This window comes from Equus przewalskii, chromosome 18 (assembly GCF_037783145.1).
Source record: "Equus przewalskii isolate Varuska chromosome 18, EquPr2, whole genome shotgun sequence".
Classification (NCBI taxonomy): Eukaryota; Metazoa; Chordata; class Mammalia; order Perissodactyla; family Equidae; genus Equus; species Equus przewalskii.
In genome coordinates, this window is record NC_091848.1 from 36,568,856 (window position 1) to 36,590,949 (window position 22,094).

At 46.5% G+C, this 22,094-nt stretch overlaps 1 protein-coding gene across 1 annotated transcript in view; it reads left to right on the forward strand.

The window, feature by feature from the left end:
* ITGB5 (integrin subunit beta 5) overlaps positions 1–22,094 on the forward strand; it is a 109,184-nt gene that overhangs the window by 52,353 nt on the left and 34,737 nt on the right. Inside the window, exons 6-9 of the mRNA XM_070583712.1 lie at positions 5,653–5,814; positions 7,289–7,384; positions 9,187–9,276; positions 14,620–14,754. Of these exons, the coding sequence (XP_070439813.1) occupies positions 5,653–5,814; positions 7,289–7,384; positions 9,187–9,276; positions 14,620–14,754 (483 nt within the window). The remainder of the gene's footprint in view (positions 1–5,652; positions 5,815–7,288; positions 7,385–9,186; positions 9,277–14,619; positions 14,755–22,094) is intronic.

A 22,094-nucleotide genomic window follows, 5' to 3' on the forward strand; every position in this document is an offset into this window, starting at 1 on the left:
TTCTGTTTCACATGCAACCTTCCGATTCAACAAACGTTTATTTTGGATCCAGCAGCCTTTAGAGCCTACCATGTATTTTCATGAATTATCTCGTTTATTACACACATACCTCCCCACCCCCCGACCCCTTCTCCCTATGTGATTGGGAAGTTTAGCTTTGGAGGTAAGAGACAGGTCGTCTGAATCTGACTTCTCTGGTCCTTAGTAGTTCAGGGGCCTTGGGCTAGTTGCTTAATGTCTCTGAGCACCAGTTTCTTCATCTGCATGATGGCGATGGATCACCTACTTCACAAAGATTGTGGTGAAGATTAAATGGAACAGTGGAGGTGACCAGTAAATGATAAGTATTGCTATTCCTGTTTTACTGACAAGAAAAAGGCTTTTGAGGTGTTAAATAATTTGGTCAAAGCTACACAGGAAATTAGAGTTGGCAACACAATTAAAATGCCATCTTCAGGCACCCAAGTTCCTATGTTCTGTCTCCTTGCTGCCAGCCTCTAGGTCCCTACAAGTTCCTTGAGAGGCTGGCATGAAAGCAAAGGAGACTGAAAAAGTTAAATGACAGATCCAGCATTCAGAGCCTAGTCTTGTCAAAGTAATGCTTGCTTATTAAAGACAGTTGGAAAAAAGAAAAAGATATTGCCCATAATCTCAACCCCAAGCCCAGCCACGTTATGGTGTATTGTGTTTCAATCTCTCTTATTCTCTTTTTAATAGAAAGTTAACGCTTGCTTCTTACCTAGTTTGTAGTCACACTGCAATTATCGCACTCTATTCTTTGTTTTTCACTTTATATTGTGCGTGTTTACCCATAATTTCATACTTTTTATGAACATAGTTTCTAATGGCCAGAGAGGAGATATCTCAGATTATTTAACCATTCCCAAATAGTAGAATATTCACATGTCCCCTTCTTGTCACTGTTTGTAAAAATAGCGCTGTATTTCAGAACACTTCTAGCAGGTAGTAGAACCACTGAATCAAAAGCTATCTGCTTCTTTAAGGGTTGTTTGTTTTTGGTTGTCATATAGTCCTTTGTTGAAATGCTTTCCTTTGTTGTTCTTAACCAGCTGGGCATTCCACCGCACCACTGTTGATGTCATCTATGATGTCACAAGGGTGGTGGCCTTCAACATTGCAGCCCACAGACTGGGCAGTTCCCAGGACCCTTGTAATGGTTCCAGGCAGTTCTCTAGCTAAAGTTTGGTGCTGGATCTGTCAGGCAATGTTGACAATCTCATCAAAAGTGAGATTTCCGCTGAGGTTAATGTTTTTCTGCTTGTTTCTGTCTCCTGGCGGTTCCCTGAGGGCTTTGATGACAGGGCAGAGGCAGACAGTACCACCTCAATCTAAGCTGGTGTTTCTGGATGGTCAGTTTTGCTATAATCCTCGACCCCTTCCGATTACTGGTTGCCTTGGCAATGTCATCACCAGCTTTTTTGGAGACAGACCCAGGGGGCCGATCTGGGGCACCAGCTTCCTTACTGGTGCACCCTCAGGTACGTGACTTTGATCTCGTTGGGGTCAAACGTACGTGGCATGGTGGAGGCGCCTGGTGTCGAATGGACCCAGATTTGGCACCCAGAGTTTTTTTTGAAGTCAGGTTACTGAGGGATAATCTACATAGAGTAAAATTCACCCTTTTTAGCCATAAAGTCTTATAGCCACCCCTACAATTAAGGTTTACATTTTTCCCGTTACCCCAGAACGCTTCCTAGTGTCCCTTTGTTGTTGGCCTGTGGCAGACACGGAATTGTTTCTGTCCCTATATTTTTGTCTTTTTCTGAATATCTTATGAATGGTGTTAGACAGTAAATCACGTTTTGAGTCAGGCCTTTTTCACTTAACATAAAGCCTTGGAGATTCATCCAATTGTATATGTCGGTAGTTTATTCCTTTTCATTGCTGTGTAGCATTCCATTGTGTAGATGTACCACAGTGTGTGTGTGTGTGTCTGTTCACCACTTGATGGGCGTGTGGGTTGTTTCTAGTTTTTGATGATTAGGATAGCTGCTATAAATATTTGCATAGAAGTTTTTATGTGAGCATAAGTTCTCATTGCTCTTGGGTGAATACCAAAAGTGGGATTGCTGGGTTGATGGTGAATATATATTTAACTTTACAAGAATCTGCCAAACTGTTTTCCAAAGTTGCTGCAACATTTTGTATTCTCACTAGTGATTATGAGAGTTCCAGTTGTTCCACATCCTAACCAGCCCTTGGTATTACCAGGGTTGGTTTGTTTGCCATTGGAATAGCTATCTGACAGCTAGCTCATTGTGCTTTTAATGTACATTTCCATAATGACTAATGATGAAATGTCTGTTCAAGGCTCTATCTTTCTAAATTCAGTTGTTTGTTTTCTTATTATTGAGCTGTGAGAATTCTTTATATATTCTGGATGCAAGTCCTTTATCAGACTTTTATCTTTTGCAAATATTTTCTCCCAATCTGTGCCTTGTCATTTCATTTTCTTAATGGTATCTTGCAAAGAGCAGATGTTTTTAATTTTGATGAAGTCCGGTTCATCAGTTTTTTCTCTTAAAAATCTGTCTTGTCTAAGAAATCTTTGCCTGTACCACGATCACAAAGGTTTTCTCCTGTGTTTCCTTCAGAAGTTTTATAGTTTTAGGTGTGTGATCTACTTGGAGTTAATTTTTGTATATAGTGAGAGGTATGGGTCAAGCTTCAGGTTTTTTTCATATGAATGTCTAATTGTTCCAGTACCTTCTGTCAAGTTGATTATATACTCGTGAGTCTGTTTCTGGCCTCTCTGTCCTGTTCCACTGGTCTGTGCATCTGTCCTTTTGTCAGTACCACACTGTCTTGATTACTGTAGCTTTATAAGAAGTCTTGACCTTAGATAATGAATCTTCCAACTTTGTTATTGTTTTACAAAATTGTTTGGCTGGTCTCCATTGTTTGCCTTTCCATATAAATTTTAGAATCAGCTTGTCATTTTCTCAAAAAGGCCTTCTGGGCTTTTTTCCCCAAATATGCATGTTTTATTTTTTTGGAAGATTGGCTCTGAGCTAACATCTGTTGCCAATCTTCCTCTTTTTTTTTTTTCCTCCCCAAAGCCCCAGTACATAGTTGTATATTTTAGTTCTAGGTCATTCTAGTTCTTCTATGTGGGATGCTGCCACAGCATGGCTTGATGAGCAGTGCCTAGGTCTGCACCCAGGATCCAAACTGGTGAACCCCGGACCGCTGAAGTGGAACACCCGAACTTAACCACTCAGCCACTGGGCCAGCCCCACTTCTGAGCTTTTGAGTAGGATTGTGTCAAATCTATAGATCAATTTGGGGAGAAATAACACCTCAACCACATTGACTCTTCCAGTCCATGGAAACAATCTCTCTATCCATTGATTTAGGTTTCTGATTTTTCTTCAAGGTTCTTAACACACATTGTTAAAATAAAGGTTGACTCTTCTACTTTTTTATTGGGGTGTTTAGCACAATGCGGTGCCCTTGTGAATAACATCCACATTTTCCTGCAAAGAACGCTGCTGGCTTATACTCTGTTGATTATGCTTTATCTCCTAAGCATCTTGCCCCTCCCTTCCACACTCCTTGGCTTATAATGTATTGCTTTATTTATTTCAAAGTTTTAAACTCTATCAAAGTATAACATACATACAGAAAGCTATGCATAAGAATACATCTCAGGGCCCGCCTGGTGGTGCAGCGGTTAAGTGTACACATTCCGCTTTGGCGGCCCAAGGTTCACTGGTTGGGATCCTGGGTGCAAACATGGCACCGCTTGGCAGGCCATGCTGTGATAGGTGTCCCACATATAAAGTGGAGGAAGATGGGTACAGATGTTCAGGGCCAGTTTTCTTCAGCAAAAAGTGGAGGATTGGCGGGAGATGTTAGCTCAGGGCTAATCTTCCTCAAAAAAAAAAAAAAAAAAAGGAATACATCTTGATAAATTTTACAAAGTAGAAACACTAGGTCAAGAAACAGAGCATTACCAGCTACCCAGAAGCCTCTTTGTGACCTTTTTCGATTATTACTCCCCAAATCTTGCCACCAAGAGGGACCACTATCTCGACTTCTAACACCACAAATTAGTTTTGTCATGGCTTAGAATTTCGTTGCTCTAAACTTTCTAGGTTTCTTATTTTAGGTCCTGAAAATGTGCCAGGCCTCCTCATTGTGCCTTTGCTAGTGCCCAGAACACCTAACCCCTCTTCTTCCTTCTCCCTCATTTCTTCTTCCGGCTTCCTTGAAGAGTCCTCCCAATCTGTCCAGCTCAGCTTGAGTTTCATCCATCCTGGGAAGTCTTTCCCTCCTCCTCTTCTCAGGTTTCCTTTGACGTTGTCTGTACCTTCATTAGCATGCCAATCACGATGTATTGGAGTGGTGTTTCCATTTGACTGCAAGCTCTTTGAGGTCTGGAACAAGCTGTTTTGTAGACCCACTGCCTTCCTCGGGGCCTGGCACACAGTAGGAGATTAGTAATTGTATGTTGGATGAATGTTGAGAGTCTAGGAAACTGATTCCCCAAAAAGTCAAGCTGCTTGCTCACAGTAGGCCTCCTGGCTTTCAGCCCTTACTGGCTTCTCTTCAAACCGTTTTCTCCCTCATGTTACTCTGACTATTTGTGGTTTATTTCTTTATTCCATACTGCTTTTGGAGCAAGTCAGAAAATATCAAAGCTCTTGAAGGCAGTTTATCCATCATTGTGGTTATCAGAAAGAGAGGATGAGGCCCTCGGCCCCGCATCTGCCAGGAGAGCAATAGCTTTGGACTTTATAGTCTGTGCATCTGGTCTCCTACTTCAGTACCAAGTGTGCATGTGTAGATGACTCTTGACAACGTTTAAATCCTTCCTGTGTTCACCCTGCCACCAACATATTCTGGGATGCCCTTCCACTGTTAGTAAGAAGACGACCACATCCCAGGTTTTGTTGCCCTGTATCACGGTCTAGCTGCTCCTGATAAAAATGACTGGGAGTGTTTGTGTGTAGTATTGGGGCCACAGTGGCTAAATAAGAAAAATGGAGTCCTTCCCTCGCAATCCAGACTGGATTTAGCTGTGCCCTGACTGCAGAGTGGATGCCTTCCATACAGTGAACAGGGAGGAAAGAGTGATCTGACCGACCTTAAATGTCAAGTGGTTCTTAGTGTATGGAGTGGTTTACGTCCACCAGAATAGGTGGCACATTTTACCACATCCTCCAAAGACAGATCCGTCTGTTGGTCATTCGAGCATACCCTTCTGAGCAATTTGTGTCTAATTGGGGGCCTGTAGTGTTCACTTACCCATCATCGTGGGGAGGTTGCGGTGGGTTAAATGCTGTCCTGGGGAGGGAATAATAGGTGAGGCTAAAAGGGGAAGCAGCCCTCAGGTGTAACTGAAAGGAGCGAGGAAGAGCATGATGGTCTGGAGGGGGCTTCCAGGTACGCAGGCCTATAAGGGTGAAGCCATGGAGACTTGTCTCTGTGCGTTTAGGCTGTGTCTCTTCTGAGCTCTGTGGAGTCCCTCTCCGGTGGTTTTATGAGTGTTCCCCAGCTGTGCACGCAGGGCAATGCCACTGATTCAGACCGTGACTCCTGGAGATGGGTGAGTGCCTGTCCGATGTCCCAGGGCAGGCTTGGGAGCAGCCAGAATGGCTTTGCACCCAGCAAACTTCTGTCCCTCAGGAGAAGATCGGCTGGCGAAAGGATGCTCTGCACTTGCTGGTGTTCACAACGGATGATGTGCCCCACATCGCGCTGGATGGAAAGCTGGGGGGCCTGGTGCAGCCGCACGATGGCCAGTGCCACCTGAATGAGGCCAACGAGTACACTGCATCCAGCCAGATGGTGAGGGCCGGGGACCCCAGCCCTGCTCCTGTGACCCTGCCCATGGTGCAAGTTCTTATCTGGCCTTCGAAACCTTCCTCTGGCCTTCTACTCGCTGGCTTTCCAATCCATTCTAGGGATTGGCTTTCCAGTCCATCTTCCCCAGCTGGGCTTCCAGGACTCCTCAGTAACAGAGAACATTTCTCAGGGATTTCTGTAGCTGGTTCATCTTTCTGCCATTGTGCCCCTAAATGGGGGTGTTTAGTTGAGGAAAGAGGTGACCTGGGAGACAGGAGAGATCTCAAAGGGGAGAGGTGGTCTTCCATGAGAGCGGGGACAGTGTTCCTCCAGAGATCCAAACTGGGATAGAAGTTATCTGGAAGACAAAACTCCTGACTTCTGGAAATGGGCTCCCTGAGGCACTGGGTTCTTCAGTGTCAGGAGTGGGGTAGCAGTGTCCCACATGGAACGAGATGCCCCAGGGACCTTCCACTCTCAGTAGTCTGTGACCATGACCATGTCATTTAAAAGAATTTATGCAAAATTTCAAATATATATAATAAGAGATAGACCAGTGAAGTGAGTGCCTACGTTCCTATCACTCAAACTCAACAATTAGCAGGATCTTGTCACACTTTCTATGCAATTAAAAAAAAAATCTATACCCTCTTCCCTCACAAATCCATTCTGGTTTCTAGCTAGACAGGAGTTCTTTCTAATTTTCTTTGCTGGACAAGTCCAAGTTTGAAGAGGTGGCCAGTGCCCAAGCCTTCTATATTATCCAAGAATAATAGAGTCTAGAAAAAAGACTCATAACTATAGAACCTGATAACTACAAAACTGATGAGGGCCCCTGTACCCATCATTAGCCCTTAAAATCCTTCAGGACATTGTTAAGCTGCCTCTCAGCCTCCTCCCTCCCTCCCTGCTCTGCACCCCTCCCCCGCCATGGTCTATCTTTTAGTCCAGAAGTCAGCAGCCTCTTCAACCCATTCTGAGCCATAAGCAGGACTGACAGGACCTGTAGGGGAATAGTGGCAGGCCCAACCGTTGAGTATAGGAACAGGAAAATAGGGCAAGGAGTCGGGGAAGAAATTCTTAGGGAAGAGAAGAGAGGTAACAGGTGCTGGTGGTAGACGGCAGGATGTGGTGGCTCCTCCTTTCAGGGCCTCCCCACTCTGCCCTATTCCTGCTGAAGGGGTGGAGACAGACCAGGTATGGGAAACCTCCACTCCTCACTTCTCCTTCTGGGGTGGGAGGCTGGCAGGAGTGAGTCTAGATTGGTAGGTGCCAGAGGGTCCTTTCCTGGGGGTCTCCTCTACGCATTTCCTCAGTTAGGAGCTGCCTATGGGGCTTGATTGTTAAGGGGCTTTAAGGGGCTGCCAGAGGAATATGCTTTTCATGGCAAGTGATAAGTCACTGAGTGCATGTTGGAGGTGGATGCTAGTATCAGCCTGTTAGAAATGTTACAGCCTTGACTTTGCCTTGGCCCTAGGACTATCCATCCCTTGCCTTGCTTGGAGAGAAACTGGCAGAGAACAACATCAACCTCATCTTTGCAGTGACGAAGAACCATTATATGCTCTACAAGGTATGCCTGGAAGGAGTGAGGGAGGCTGGGGGCCTGATTCTGGGGGCCATGCTGACCCTAAGATGAACGGGAGTTTAGAATGTGGGGTGAGGAGTGTTAATAGCCCTACTCTGTGTTGCGGGAGATCCAAAGGCGGGGTGGAATGTAGCCCTGTCTTGAAAGTAGTAATATAGTGGAAACTAATAGTGTTCCGGAAGCTCTTAAGCATTCACCTAGCAGTGCATCCCTTTACTAGGGATTGAAACATGCGATATCCAATTTGATCCTGAGAAAAACTTTGGAAATAGTACGACTTCCCACTTTTCAGATGATGAAATGGAAACACACAGGAGCACACTCTGGTAGGGAAGGACAGTATAAATGAAAATTTACAGGAAGAAGACTAAGGCATCTAGGCAGGCTGCATCACTAATTCCAACGTTCCAGAGTTTTTGTGCCTTCCCCGCAGGGTACGGGAGACCAGGGGGTTAACCTGGAACAGGAACTCCCAAAGAAAACAGTAAATGTCTTGAGTGAACAGAGCAGTCTGTGTTTGCATCCATTCTGTCTAAAAAAGACTCTTCTGAGCCATTCCGTGGACCCTCATTATAAACTCCCCTCATGAGTGTACTCTTCCCACAATCACAGGCAAGTCACGTTTTGAACTAGAACTCTCCTCGGGGTTGCTCAAGGAGTGCACTCACGTAAGCTAAATGAACAGCCCAGCTCACCTCTGACATCCTTTGAACTGAGAGGGTATGAGAACTTAATCCCTACTCTAGAGCAGCCAGCCCGGGTCCCCTCTCCTTCCTGCTCTTAAATATCCACAAGAGAACCTTTGTCTGATTGTGTTTTTCTGTTGCTCCTGCCTGAGATCATCACTGAGAAAATGCCACTAACATCGTCTAGAGTTCATTATCTTCTTTAAGTCTGAATCACTTTTAAAAGATGAAAACAAGGGAAGAGGATGGATTTTCTTTTTTTGTATAGTGGAAGACTGCAGATAAAACATCCATTTGCAAATAACGTTTTTAGAGCGATCAGTTGCACAGACCATACTGAGTATGCTTCTAGATGCTTTAAGAGGGAAGAGATCCATCTTGGCTTAAGCCTTTCTTACCCAGAACCAAGGACACCTGGCTCAGGGCAGAGGCCCACCCAGTCCAAGGCAGACTGAGGGAAGTAGATGTTTCTAGATGTTTCTCTCACTTTATAAGTGACGTATTCATTTTCTTAATGAAAGAGGAAAGGCAGCCACCGCAAGCCCGCCTGCTTTGTCTCAGGACTTCACCCAGAAATACCCAGATGTCCTTGGGAGGGCTCTAGTCACATCTCAGTCCCCTGTTAGAAAAAGAGGCGCATTTGAGACCCTCAGAAAAGTTTTCCCTTTCACTCCTGCCAAACAGATCGAGAGCATCCATGAACTGACCCTGGGAATACCTATGTGGACGAGGGGAGAGAGGGCAGGAAAATCGAGAATTTGTTGACCTCGGAGGGTGGAATTTCAGAGAGATGTCCATGATATGCCAGACGGGAGGGGTCTCCGAGCAGGAGCAGGACATTATACTTTAGGAAGAGATCTCATCAGACTCTTGCCACTCAGGCCTTTGACAATGGAGTCCACAGCTTACTGCAACGACTCTTCTCCTCTGCCTGTTCTTCTCGCCTTTCCTTGTGGGGTCCTCTCCAATTGATGGTGTGAGAGAGTGGCAGACTAATGCTGGGGAGCCCCTTACTGTTCTAGCTCAGTAGACAAGTGTTCACTCTGACAGTATAGAAGGGCAAAATGGGCTTATTTTTTTCTTTATTTTATTTTTTTCAAGAATTTTACAGCCCTGATACCTGGAACAACAGTGGAGATTTTATATGGAGACTCCAAAAATATCATTCAACTGATTATCAATGCGTACAATGTAAGTCATCGGTTTCTTCCCCCACTGCCACCTCCACCCCCTCCTCCACCGCCTCCCACTGGGGCTCCGGGAGCTGATGTGGACTCCGGTGGGCCACGCACTGTGCTGGTGAACTTGGCTCTGCTTCCCATCTCCTGCCTCTTGAGTTTGGTGCCTTCCTCCTTCATTCAGATTTGGGTGGAGAAGGCCATCCTGCTTAATGCATCCCTCTCCTCTCACCGCTGCCATCTTGACTCTCTTCCTAAGCTGATCCTAGTGAGCAGTGAATGGCTCAGTCAACTCGGGCCAGCAGCTCTTGGCCATGTTTGGGTTCTGACTGTGTGATGACTCAGGTCTCATGGGAGCACCTCACTTGGGTGGGTGCAGGTGCTCTCCACCCATCCCGTTGCCTAGGTGATACTGCCACTGTGTTCCCTCGGCCAGAAGGGAGAAGCATGCACACCGACCTCGCCTCACGGTGGGCAGGACAGTTGAAATTCCCCAGGCTCATGGAGCTCATCATAGAGCTGCAAACTAAAGCGGGAATGAAGAATCCAAGAGGAATCAACAGTAGGTCTTTTGCCTATGCACTTAGGATCTGATTGTAATCAGGTCCTTTCGGACGGAGCCTGAGTGGGCCTGATAAATTCTGTGCTGTTGTCATTCATCACGGTAACGTGGCTCTACTGTAGGAAGTGCAGCGTTTATGGACGTGGTGTGGGAGTTGCTTTCACATCCCAAGCCAATTGTCCGTGATTCCCAAACCTTTCTCCTTCTTCCTTTCCTTTCCCTCAATTCCTAATACTCAAGAAGTTCTTGACTCAGACCTACCTTTTTTCAGGAAAATAGCAAGCGCAGTGTCTTGTGCTTGGAGGTATGTACCCTCAGCTGTCCCCTCCCTGCTAAGTCCCAGGATGGTTGTCACTTCCAGTGTCCACCCCACCCCTCACGGGGCCAGGTAATTCCCAAACTGGAATGCAGAGTACATCTTCCTGTAAAAACAAAGTTAGAAATAGAGTAAGTATAGTTTAAATAGCACTGTTAGTCCTAAATTTATATAAAATAGACTTTGGTGGGCTAACGTGGGAACCCAATTAACCACTGTGGCATCGCATGTGTGTGAGAAAAAAACATCTTACCTTCCCCACCGCAAATAATTTACAAATGAGTATTTGGAACTCTGCCTTTCCAGTGTTGACTTTGTCAACCTACTGCTCCAGCCCTGTGTTGAGTTACAAAATGCTGCTCAACTAGACCAGGATCGTAGGTAATGCCCTCGCACTGGGGCAACCCCGGAGCTTGGGGTATGGTCAGGCGCCTTGGTCTCCTGGAGCTTCGGCGTCCTAAAGGTGGTGAGTCGGGGGACAGTGAGGATTTGTGACTGGCTTTCCCTCCCTCCTCCCCATCCCCCGCCCCCACCTTCTATTGCAGTTAAGGGTTGTCTTCCTCTCACAAATTCTCTGATTCCTCCTCACTGCTAGAACTTCCTGTTGAAAGAAACTAAAGACTTCCTTCTCCTCTCCTACCCCTTTCCCCACATAGTAACATCCTTTTTTCTGATCTCTGACTTCTAAATCTTCACCAGAGCTGGTGGCCTCCCCAGAACCCAGAACCCAATGGGACAGGGTCCAAGCATAGCTCTAACCGGGCTCTTTCCATTTCTCTGTGTCACTTTACCGTCTCAGCGTTTTGTGGTGGATTTCATATGAGTCATGCAACACATGACTAAGTGTGGGTGTTGACTTTTACCTCCCCTAGAGAGCTGGCAAACCATCTGTGGGACATTCTGAAAGGACTTTGGTTGGAGCACATGTAACAGATGAAATGGCTGCGGTATTTAGCTAGGCTGAGGAGCTAGCAAAATGCAAAGGGTATGTTTAATTTAACACCCTGTAGCATTGAGTCTGTTGTATGCAACTTTCATAGTGTGAAATCTTCAACTCTGGGCTTGAACTTACAAAAATTTTTCTTGCCATCCCAAATTCTTCATGGTGAGAGATCACCGAGTCCTCCCAAGGGAATTTAGCCGTGTGGAGCTTTGCTGTCCCATAGTTGCTGATGAGAGCTTCTCTTCCAGAGCTTAGAGATAGAGCCCTGGGTGCACCCACCCCGCTCCCTGCCCCCAAACGCCAGCACTGTGTCACATTGAGAAAGGGGAAGTAGGACTGGGAGAGAAATCACTGGGATCTCATCTCAGTCTGGGGAAAGAACAGAATGAGCTGGAAACCACTAGAGTTGCATGTGGAGGGTGACATCAGAGGCCATGTATATGTTTCTCCTCGTGGAGCACATGTTTCTATTTTCGTTGTTGCCATAAAGTCTGCTCCCACCACTCCACAGCTGGCCTGACTTAAAGGCATTGCAGATGTGACCTAGCCTGACTGAGTATTTAATAGCCTTTAAACTTCTGACATTCTTGACATTGTCTCCTTGTCCTAGGATGAGGAGTAAGGAATCATCCTCAGGGGCAGATCTGGTAGGAGGTAATTGAATTTCAGGAGTCACACGTAAGTCTTCATGCGTAAGAACTGCATTGCCTGTGGCTTTGATCCTCTGCTATATCTTGTACTCCATCCATCCATCCATTCATTCATTCAACAACTATATATTAATGGCCTGATGTGTGGCAGGCGTCATGCTGCACCTTGGGAATAAAACCGTGCACAGAACACAGTCCTGTCCTCCAGGAGTTCATAGTCTTTTAGGGGAGATTGACTCTTAACAACCAGAGTACAACCTACCCACCCACACTTTCCAAAATCAGAACAGGTCTCCGAAGAAAGAAGTGAGAATCAGGTGGGTGATCACAGGGAGCATTGCAGGGGCATCAGGGAGGCCTGGTTCTGATCCTGCCTCTGGCAGATCAGTGACCATGGATGAGGCCTTTCCTTTGGCCTCAGTATCTGCTTCCATAAAATGAGATTTAAACTGAATAATCTCCACGGTTCCTGACCCAGTAACATCCTAAGTGTTCTGATTCCAGAGACTGTGTGGAGAGCAAGAATAATACAAACTTCAGATCAGAACATAGGCTTTGGGCTCTTAGGGCCAGAATAAAACATAGGATTCAATTTCCATCCATTATAGTTACCGATTCATTGAATAGGAGTCCCAGTCCCCAGTGATCTTTGTCCCTCTACCAAATTCCCCATTAACACTTCCAGATGGCAGCTTCAGCAGGTCTTGATGAGGGGAGGGCTCATGCTTCCTCCCAACGTCTTGTTCATGAGCCACAGGCTCTCATATTTCATTGACTGATCCCAAGTAATTTTTTACACAGCTCTAATCTACCTATGCCTTTTATGATACACTGTTTTGCCTCATCCTCATACTTATTCACAATTACAAATTTTTTTAAAATTTACTTTGTCTTTCAAAAATAATTTTAAGTTTCTTCCACTAGGCCTTAGTCCTTTAGCATAGCTGCTGTTAAAACATCCATCCTTCCTTCCTTCCATCCATCCATCCATCCATCCATCCATCCATCTATCCATCTGTCCATCCATCCATTCATTCAACAGAAGCTTGTGGTGAGTCCTAGAGAGAAATATAGTATGGCCCTTGGAATTCACAACTCAGTGGGAAAACAGATTTCTAAATAACTAATCACATTCAGCAGGAGATGCTGTGTATGCCGAGTAGATCTCTCGCAACCCTTTGCCAGTTGAGGCTGACACAAGAGGAAGTGGATTTAAGAGAGTATTTTTAGAGTTGTAGAAGCACTTAGATGATTCGTTGCAAAGGGAAAGGCTATTTTTTGCAGAGAATATTTTCAACAAGCTGTAAATTTGTTGGGAAAACTGCATATTTAGTTTATTCAAGTTTAACACTACATACTCAGCAAAAAAGAAAAAGAGGAAAGAAAGAAAAGAAACCCCACGGGAGTGAGAGGCAACTCTGCCCGCCGTTCTGTTCAGTGCCATGTTCCCTGGAGCAGACCTGGGAAGGGAGGTAGGAGTCTGAAGGGCCATTGGTTGATCCATGTGCCTCTCAGAGTGTGTTCATCCTGCTATACTGCGTGTATTTAGTGCATAAAAATTTTTTTGGTAAGATATGGCCCCTAAATACAAGCCAGTTACTTCATCTGACTTCAATCTCCAAAGGACATCCTCCTTAGAGATTTTCAATGGCAGTTTTTTAAACTAACAAACATACCGAAAATTGCACAAACTTTTCACTAAATACACCTGAGAATCCAGCACCAGGACAAAAAACAATGTTACTGGCTCCCAGAAGCCCCTATCATTCTCTTTTCCATTATTATCCCCAATTTTGCCTGTTTTTGAATTTCATATAAATAGAATCATAAAGTATATGTGGCTTTTGTGTCTGACTTCTTTTGGGCAATGTTATATTTGAGATTCATCTGTGTCATGGCATGTAGTTATATTTCATTCATTCTTGTTACTGTACGGTATTCTGTGAACACACCAGCATTTTTTTAAAAAAATCTGTTCTACTGTTGCTAGGCATTTGGGTTGTTCCAGTTTCTAGCTGTTACAGACAGTGTTGCTGTGAACAGTGTGTGCAGTGCTGTTGTACCTTCTTCTGGTCAGTACACATCTCTGTTGGGTATAGTCCTAGAGAGAATTGCTAGGTCTAAGGTCGGCCTCAGTGTTAGGAGATTCTGCCTGATGTTTTTTCTCAGGATTGTACCAGTTCACACTCCCACTAGTGTGGTATGAGGGCCCCAGTCTCTCCACATCCTTTCTAACACTTGATATTTTCAGTCTTTTATTTTTTCTATCCTGGTAGGTAATTTTGTTTTCATTTTTATTTCGATTCACTGTCTTGAGGACATAATCCACACATAAGATGATATTCTCTCAGAATGTAGTTTCAAAGCTCTTGAATGTGGACCTCCTCTGTTGGGGGATGAGTGTGGATGTGAAGAATGATAGGGTGGGTTCTGGGAGAAAGTGTCTGCTGAACTGCTTTTGAAGAATGAGAAGGAGCTAGCCAGGGGGAAGAGAAGAGAGAAGTGCCATTGAGCAAAGGAACATTCCCCTAGGCACGTGTAAAGACCCAAAAGCTGAGGGTGGGTTGAGAGGTGACTCGGGAGAGGCAAGCAGAGACAGCGCTTCAGCCCTTGAAGCAGGTAAAATTATCATATGGCAGGTGGACCATTATCAACTCTGAGCTCACAGAGGGAGACCTCAGGCCACATCTAGCAAGACGGCATGTGGGTGTGGAGAGAAGGAAAGGGATGAGGGAGGGACAGCTAACCAAGCCCACTGGCTCTTGCCTTGTCTTGAGTCTCCTGAGTTAGAGGAAGCCATGTGGGCATCAGAGAACCAGCACGGAGAGCACCTTGGCTGCAGCCTTTACTCAATGGTTCTGGCTTCATCTCCTCTTTCTGTTCAGAGCATCCGGTCTAAGGTGGAGCTGTCAGTCTGGGATCAGCCTGAGGATCTTAACCTCGTCTTCACTGCTACCTGCCAGGATGGTGTATCCTACCCTGGTCAGAGGAAGTGCGAGGGCCTAAAGATAGGGGACACGGTAAGTTCTCACCCTCCATTTATACTTGTTAGCCCTGGTCATCATTCTTTGGCTTCTGATAACTTTTGTGACTTTTTAGAGTTCTGTAGGAGTTTGTATTCTGTTGTCCAACTTAGCATCCTTAGACTTTCCGAACGCTGGTCTGTGTTGTGTCTTCAGGGTGCCAAGTGGACTTGTTAATAAGCTCCAGTCAATAGACAGCCCTCAGTGCAGTGCCACCTAAGCGTTCCTCAAGTTGACCTTGTGCCCTTGGTGTTTTAAACCATTGCTACCTTCATTTGACAGGCATGAAATCAGGTGGGAGGGCGTGGCTGGGAATCTAAGAGACCTGGCCTTCATTCCTAGTCTTCTAGAGCTTGCTCTGTGCCTTGGATAATCTGACCCTCAACTTCCCCTTCTGTAAAATATGAAGAAAACCATCCACCTCTTCGGATTTGATGAGATGGAACAGAGAACTCTACAGCAATGGAAGGCATAGAGATGCCTTGTCTGGATTAGTGGATATAATTAAATGATGGGGAAGAAACATTGTAAAGATGTGCACCTGTGTACCAAACCAAGGACTTGAGGGAGGGAAGAGGATATATGGGTGATGGGAACACAGATGAAACACAGGCACAGAGGCAGGCAGAGTGGTGATGGAGAGCCATCCACACATCTTCTAGAGGTTCCTGCTGCTAGAAGCAGACGATGAGATCCATTCCTTGCTTTGTTTACGGTTTCATTGCTCAGAAAATAGACAGTGAAAGAAAGTTCTTTTCCACCCTTAAAAGAATTACAGGGACCTTAAAAATAGATAACCGTATTTTCTGGACATTCATAAGCACTATTGATGGCCAAGGTGAGTACAAGCAGACTTAGACCCTGGATTCTAGGGAAACAGCTCAAGAAGATGTAGGTATAGCTACATGGCTGGTCTTCTGGGGTTTTCTCACATTCCATAATGGATCCTCGCCCGCCTCCCCTTTCACAACTACCCTTTGCCTACTTTACAACACACAGGCATACTCTCACCCAATCTAAATCTTACAGTGGTGTTTTGCCTCAGTAAGGGGACAACTGAAAATACGGTATCAATGTTGAGAAAGTAAAGGACTCTAATGACTGGGTGACAAATCTAAGACAGGTTTTTTCAAAGTTTCTTTTGCTTTTTTTAAAAAAATGAAAGAAGGTCTAATAAAGTTGTCAGATGAAAGATCATTAAAATTGATTATTTATGGCATTAACTCAGAAGGCACTCATAGAACCGGATGATGTTGCTGTAACAAAACTTCTATTCCCATCTTCCTATTTTTTTTTCTTAAAGATTGGCACCTGAGCTAACAACTGTTGCCAATCTTCTTTTTTTTTCCCTTGCTTTTTTCTCCCCAAATTCCCCCAGTACCTAGTGGTATATTCTAATTGTGGGTCCTTCTAGTTGTGGCATGTGGGACACCACCTCAACGTGGCCTGATGAGCAGTGCCATGTCCGCGCCCAGGATCCGAACCCTGGGCTGCCGAAGCAGAGCATGCGAACTTAACCACTCAGCCATGGGGCCAGCCCCCCCATCTTCCTATTTATGGGAGTAAGTTTTTTTGGAAGAGGAAGGGGTTTAATCTGTGCAAATAAAAAATAGGAATGTAATTGATGCTGATGCCTGTCTTATTTAGCAAAAAGTAATATTACTTTACTCATACATCAACTATTTGGGTGGGGGAAAGCCTCATTTCATTAAAGAGGCACTTCCAATAAAATTTTACTTTTTAATTTTCATTTATTTATTTTTTGAAGATTGGCACCTGAGCTAGCAACTGTTGCCAATCTTCTTCTTTTTTTTTTCCTGCTTTTTCTCCCCAAATTCCCCCAATACATAGTTGTATACTTTAGTTGCGGGTCCTTTAGCTGTGGCATGTGGGACGCTGCCTCAGCATGGCCTGATGAGCGGTGCCATGTCCGTGCCCAGGATCCAAACCAGTGAAACCCTGGGCCACCGAAACAGAACGCGCGAACTCAACCACTCGGCCACAGGGCTGGCCCCATAAAATTTTATTTATAATTCTTGTCAAAATTTGCAGTATATTTATGTTCTTTTGATCAATTCTAATGATTAATCAATCCAAATGACTTTTTACAAAACAGAAAAGCCTTATTGTTCCAGGGTTTAAAGAGATAGTTATGAAAAATGGAAGGAGGTAGAAATAACCAGATAAAACTACGTGTAAGTGAATTGTACAGATCTGTGGATAGAATATTTGGTGCAGTGTGTCAGGAAAGCTAAAAAATGATGTGTGAAAAGCACCCAAACAAGGAATCCTTTACTTGGAGAAATAGGGACAGTGGAACAGAGGTGAGAAAGAGTGTGTGCAGCACACACACCAGATGCCCGATTTTCAGGACGGCTCTTGACAATTTCAGATGACATCCTTATGAAGAAGACAAATACTGGGGGTTGATGACAGCATAATTTGGCAGATTTGTAGCTGAGCAAACATCCTTTTAAGAGTGTTGATAATGCCAGCCAGAGGGAGGACTTGACTGAGGTTCCAAATGTCTCTTGTCTGTTCGTGTTTACTACTGGCTTGAGCTGAACTCATGGAAGGCCCGCTTATCAGAGGTGGGAAGGTCACAAAGATGGAGAAAACAGATTATCTGATAAAAGAGGAAAACTGAGATTTTAAAATATTTTTCAAAAGTGAGCTGGATTGAAATCATCAGGATTAATCTCTTGCATTTAGTTTAGCATATTAATAGAGTAGAGGGAAGTTGATTTAATAGTAGTTTTTAAGAAAAGCATCTGGCAGATTCTAATTCTCAAAGGCTCAATGTGAATAAACAGTGTTGCTTTGGAAAAAAAAAAGTAATGCCAGTCGAGGCTACATTAATAGAAGCATTTTCAAACCCCAGAGATAATGGTTCCAGTCTTCTTTGTGTGGGTCGGACTGCATCTGGACTTCTACATTCAGATCTTTTTTTAAAAGGATAAGTGACAGGCAGCATCATGATGAATTGTCTAGAAACCCGGAAGGTCAAAGTAACTGGTGTTGGTTGATAATGACAGCATAAAGTTGGAATTCCTTTTGCACACAAGAAACTATAGCCAATTTATGCTGCCTTAAGCAAAAAAGGGGAAATTGTTATAGGAATGCAGTCGTGTGTGGCTTAATGACTGGGATATGTTCTGAGAAATGCACCATTAGGCGATTTCATCGTTGTGTGAAATCATAGAGTGTACTTACACAAATCTAGATGGTATAACCTCCTATACACCTAGGCCATGTGATACTGATCTTACGAGACCACTGTCGTATATGCGATCTATTGTTGACAGAAACGTTTTAGGCGGTGCATGACTATATTGGCATCCCTCATGGATAAGAGGGAAATGTCTCAGAAAGGACTAGAAACAAACTAGACAGTGAGTCAGCTCTATGTTCCTCATCTAGTTCCCTCATTGCTACCAGGGATCCTGAGATTTAGGGCTGTAATGACCTGCCCAAGATCATCCAGCTAACAAACGATGGGTTCGCAACTGGAACCAAGGTCTTTTCGCTCCAGACTGAGTCATCTCCCCAGTCACTGCCTGCTTATCACAGAGGGAACGGCATGAGTTCCCGTTCTGTGGGGATGTATAATACGCCCAGTGCTGTGGTGGGGGCTTTTCTGCTGCCCCCTCTGCTTCCTGCGGCAGCTGTGTCAGGTGGACATTGCTTCCCCATTTTACGTGGGAAAGGCTGAGGCACTCACTCTCACAGGAGTGGCCAGACAACTTGCCAGAAGTCCTGCTGGTGGGATGCCTCAGGCACCAGGAGCCAAATCTGAAACTACTGATGCCAAAGGCTGTGTTTGTTCCAGCCGAGTCCCAGGGCCCCTCTTCTGTGTTCCTTGAAGAAAGAGTTCCAAAGAAGCCCAAGGTGGTATCCTTGTCACTTATGTATGGATGCTCTACTGTACAAATTTTGATTTTTGCTAGGATACCTCAGAAAAATAGGGATAATGTCCAGAAGACATAAAGATTTTGAGTGGGATTTTTTTCACAGCAGGAAAAATCTGAGATGTACTCGGATGATGTGCAGAGCATTTGAAACAGAAGGAGAAGATGGTGCTTCTCCTACCCTGACCGCCCTTGACAGCTCTTCCCCTCGGGCAAGCTGGGAGCCTCCCTTGGCATCCGTTGGGCCACGGTCCTGTGGAAACAGCAGTGGGCCCAAAGGCACAAGTCCCGTGCTGGCTCCTTGCTTCCTTCCACCATTCCAGTGCTGTCTTGCTGTCCAAGGGGCTCAGTCACATGGCCCCTGGCCCCGCTGCAAGGGCTGTGGGGTTTTTGTCTTCTGTTGATGAAGACAGGCTGGCACAGAGCAGCGGCCACTCGCCTGTCATAGCAGGACATGATGCTGCTCTCAAGGGCCATGCCAGGCCCCGAGAGGCCACGAGAAGCAAGCTCTTTGAGGGCCCTGGAGGCAGTGGCAGGCAGAACCCTCTACGTAATTTGCAGTGCCCAGTGCAAAATGAAAATATGGGGTCCTTGTTCAGAAATTAAGAATTTCAAGGTGACAGCAGCAGAGCATTAAACCTCTGGGTGTGGGGCCATGTGTGACTGCACAGGCACGTGCCCATGGAGCTGGCCCTGGCGGGGGAGCTCAGGGGCTTTCCCTCAAGCGCCTTATTGCTGAAGGAGAGTGGCGCTTCCAGCTGGGACCAGTCTGATTTTCTTAATCCTGGGCCAGGAAGGCAGACTTTCTGTTCCTCTTCTCAGGCTGAACTTTCTCCAAAGAGTTTACATTTGAGCTTTGGCTACCAAGCTTGCTACTGAGTATGTGGGCATTTCCCTCCTGACGTTTGTCCCAAGGACAAATCTGGTAGAGAAAATATACACACGAAGGAGTCAACCCAATGGAGGGTGATGAGGGGTGGGGATAAAAGCTGGGCATGGTACTGTGGGAGCTCCAAGGAAGAAGGGCCCCATATTGCAGAGGGGGCGCCGTTTGAGCTGAGGCTCTGAGCAAGATTGGGAGTTTTCCAGACACAGAAACGGAGAGTGGGGAGGTCCCATTAGTGGGCATAGCATGTGCAGAGCAGCAGGTGAGTCTGGGAGGACGTGAAAGAGCATCGCCCTCCTGCATATGGGAAGCAGCTGAGGGGAGTGGGCTGGGGCCTGAGTGGAGGGTGGCTGGAGCTGGGGCTGCAGAGGCAGGCTTGGCTATACTGGGAGGATTGCCAGGCTAAGCCATCCGGCTGTTATCTGGCAGGTGGCTTCCATTCTTTAGTGCCACGAGTTGGGAGGGCTGTGGACAAATCGGGGACTGGCAAGGAGGGTAGGCAGGAGTGCAGAGCACAGCAGGGGGGCCCTGGGACTCACCTGGAGAAGAGGGATTAGGGAAAGCCGACAAGATGTAACTGTCGTCAGGTACCTCAGGGTCTGGCCTGTGGATGAGGACATGGCCCATGTGTGGGGCAGCCTTGGGACAGCTGGGTCAAATGGCAGCCAGGCAGGTCTCACCTTGTAACTTAAGCCACATGCAGGGGTGGTGGTGGGGCAGGCAGAGGCTCTGTGGTCATTTCCAACCAGAGTCCATGGTGCTGTGACTCTCCTTGTGTTCGCTGGGTTAAGAGATCTGTCCAGGCAAGAGGCAGGAGAGGTGGCGTGGGGTGAGGGACAAGGTTGTCCTCAAAGAGAAATATTCCTTAATTAAAAGCTTGAAGTCCCAAATCGAATGAAGTTCTGTTTTCCAGTGATCTCAGTTATTTCCCTAATTTTCCTACCCTGGCCCCAACACCAGTAAGGGCTGAGTGAGTGGTCCTGGCCACTGGGAGTCAGTTTTCTCATGAACTGGTGTGACAAATCAGTATGCAAGTGGCTGACTGTGCCGCAAGCACTAACGCCCAGTACAAAGGACCCAGTGAGCCCCATCACAGTCTTCCCACGATGTCCCCGGCTCCTGTCCCCTCCTCCGGGGCTCTCTACCCCGTGCCCATGCCCAGGCTTTGTTTCCATGGGCTCCTAGTAGACTTGGCATCTGCACAGCCCTGGGTTTGGTGGGTTTGGGGTGGGAGCTGGGCAGCCCTTTTGAAAGGGAGGATCAGGCCAGCAGCCCTGTGGGGGAACCAGGAGCATCCCAATGAGGTTTAAATAACAAGACTGGGCGGGAGGGAGGGCTGCTATGTCCGTGACCTTCCTCTGGAATCTCCGAGTGGGAGAATGGAACGTCTCCAGGAACTGGGGAGCCTTCAGGCTCAGCTGGAGTCCACAGGAAAGAGAAGCCTCGTTCCAGCCCCGGCCAGACTCCCTGAATCCTTTCCTTTCAGGGAAATGGACTCTGAAAGGAGGGGAATAGAACAGATTTACTTGCTGTCCTCCCAGTGCTTTTTATAGCGTTCCTGTGCCCAGCAGGACCTGAGCCCTGGGGGCTGAAATAGAGCCGACAGCTAGGACTAAGGATGGCCACCACGCCCTGCTCGAGGGCCAGGGCCGCCCTGTTGCCCCAGCTGGGCAGATGGCGCAGGAGCCCTTCTACATCCTCGGCGATCGACTGCCAGCACTGACTCAGGGGCTCCCCCAGCCTCTGCACTTCCTCCCCAGCCGACACAGACATATCAGCAAGACTTGGGAGATTTAATTCTCTCCTCATCCCCTGACGCAGGCAGGTTTCCCTGGGGGAAGGTTATCTCACAGATGGGCACTCCCCATAGTCTTTCAATAATTAAATGCCTTTGGCTCTTTGTCCAGGTTATTCTTTGTACTTTGTTCCATTTCCCACCCACAGATGCCTTTGGGGAGCAAGAGCTTTTCATTTAACAAGTCCAACCAAGTTGTAGCCCTGGGGAGTAGTACCCTTGAGCGAGTCACGGCTTCTCTCTGAGCCACAGGAGGGAGGGATGTTCAGCTCTGCGTTCTTGATGGCCCCATGGTGGGGCATCGGTCAGGCATGGATCCCCCCCTTCCCATCTGCAGGCTCAGGTCACCCCCAGCCCGAGGCAGGAAGATGGGGAGCAGCCTCTGGCGGTCCCTGCAATGAGCTGGGCTGCCTCTCCTTCTGGACACTGGACGTCTGCCTCATTCCCCACTTTCAGGAGGTGACGTACCAAGGAGAGCACAGGCCCGGCCCCACCCCTCCCCAGCTGTGCGACTAGCACTGAGCACCCTAACCGCCGCCCCCCCCACCACCAAGTCCAATTTCTCTCTGGTAGATGAGGTGCCTCCTTCTAGAGCATGTAAATGAGATGCTCCTGGCAATGCCCAGCACAGTGCTTGTGGGCACTCGGCACCTGGTAGCCATTAGTGTTTGTTGTCACTGGGCAGATTTCAGTGCCTGGGTGGGCTCCCCATCTTATTTCCTTACTTCGAGAGCCCACCTGTACCTCA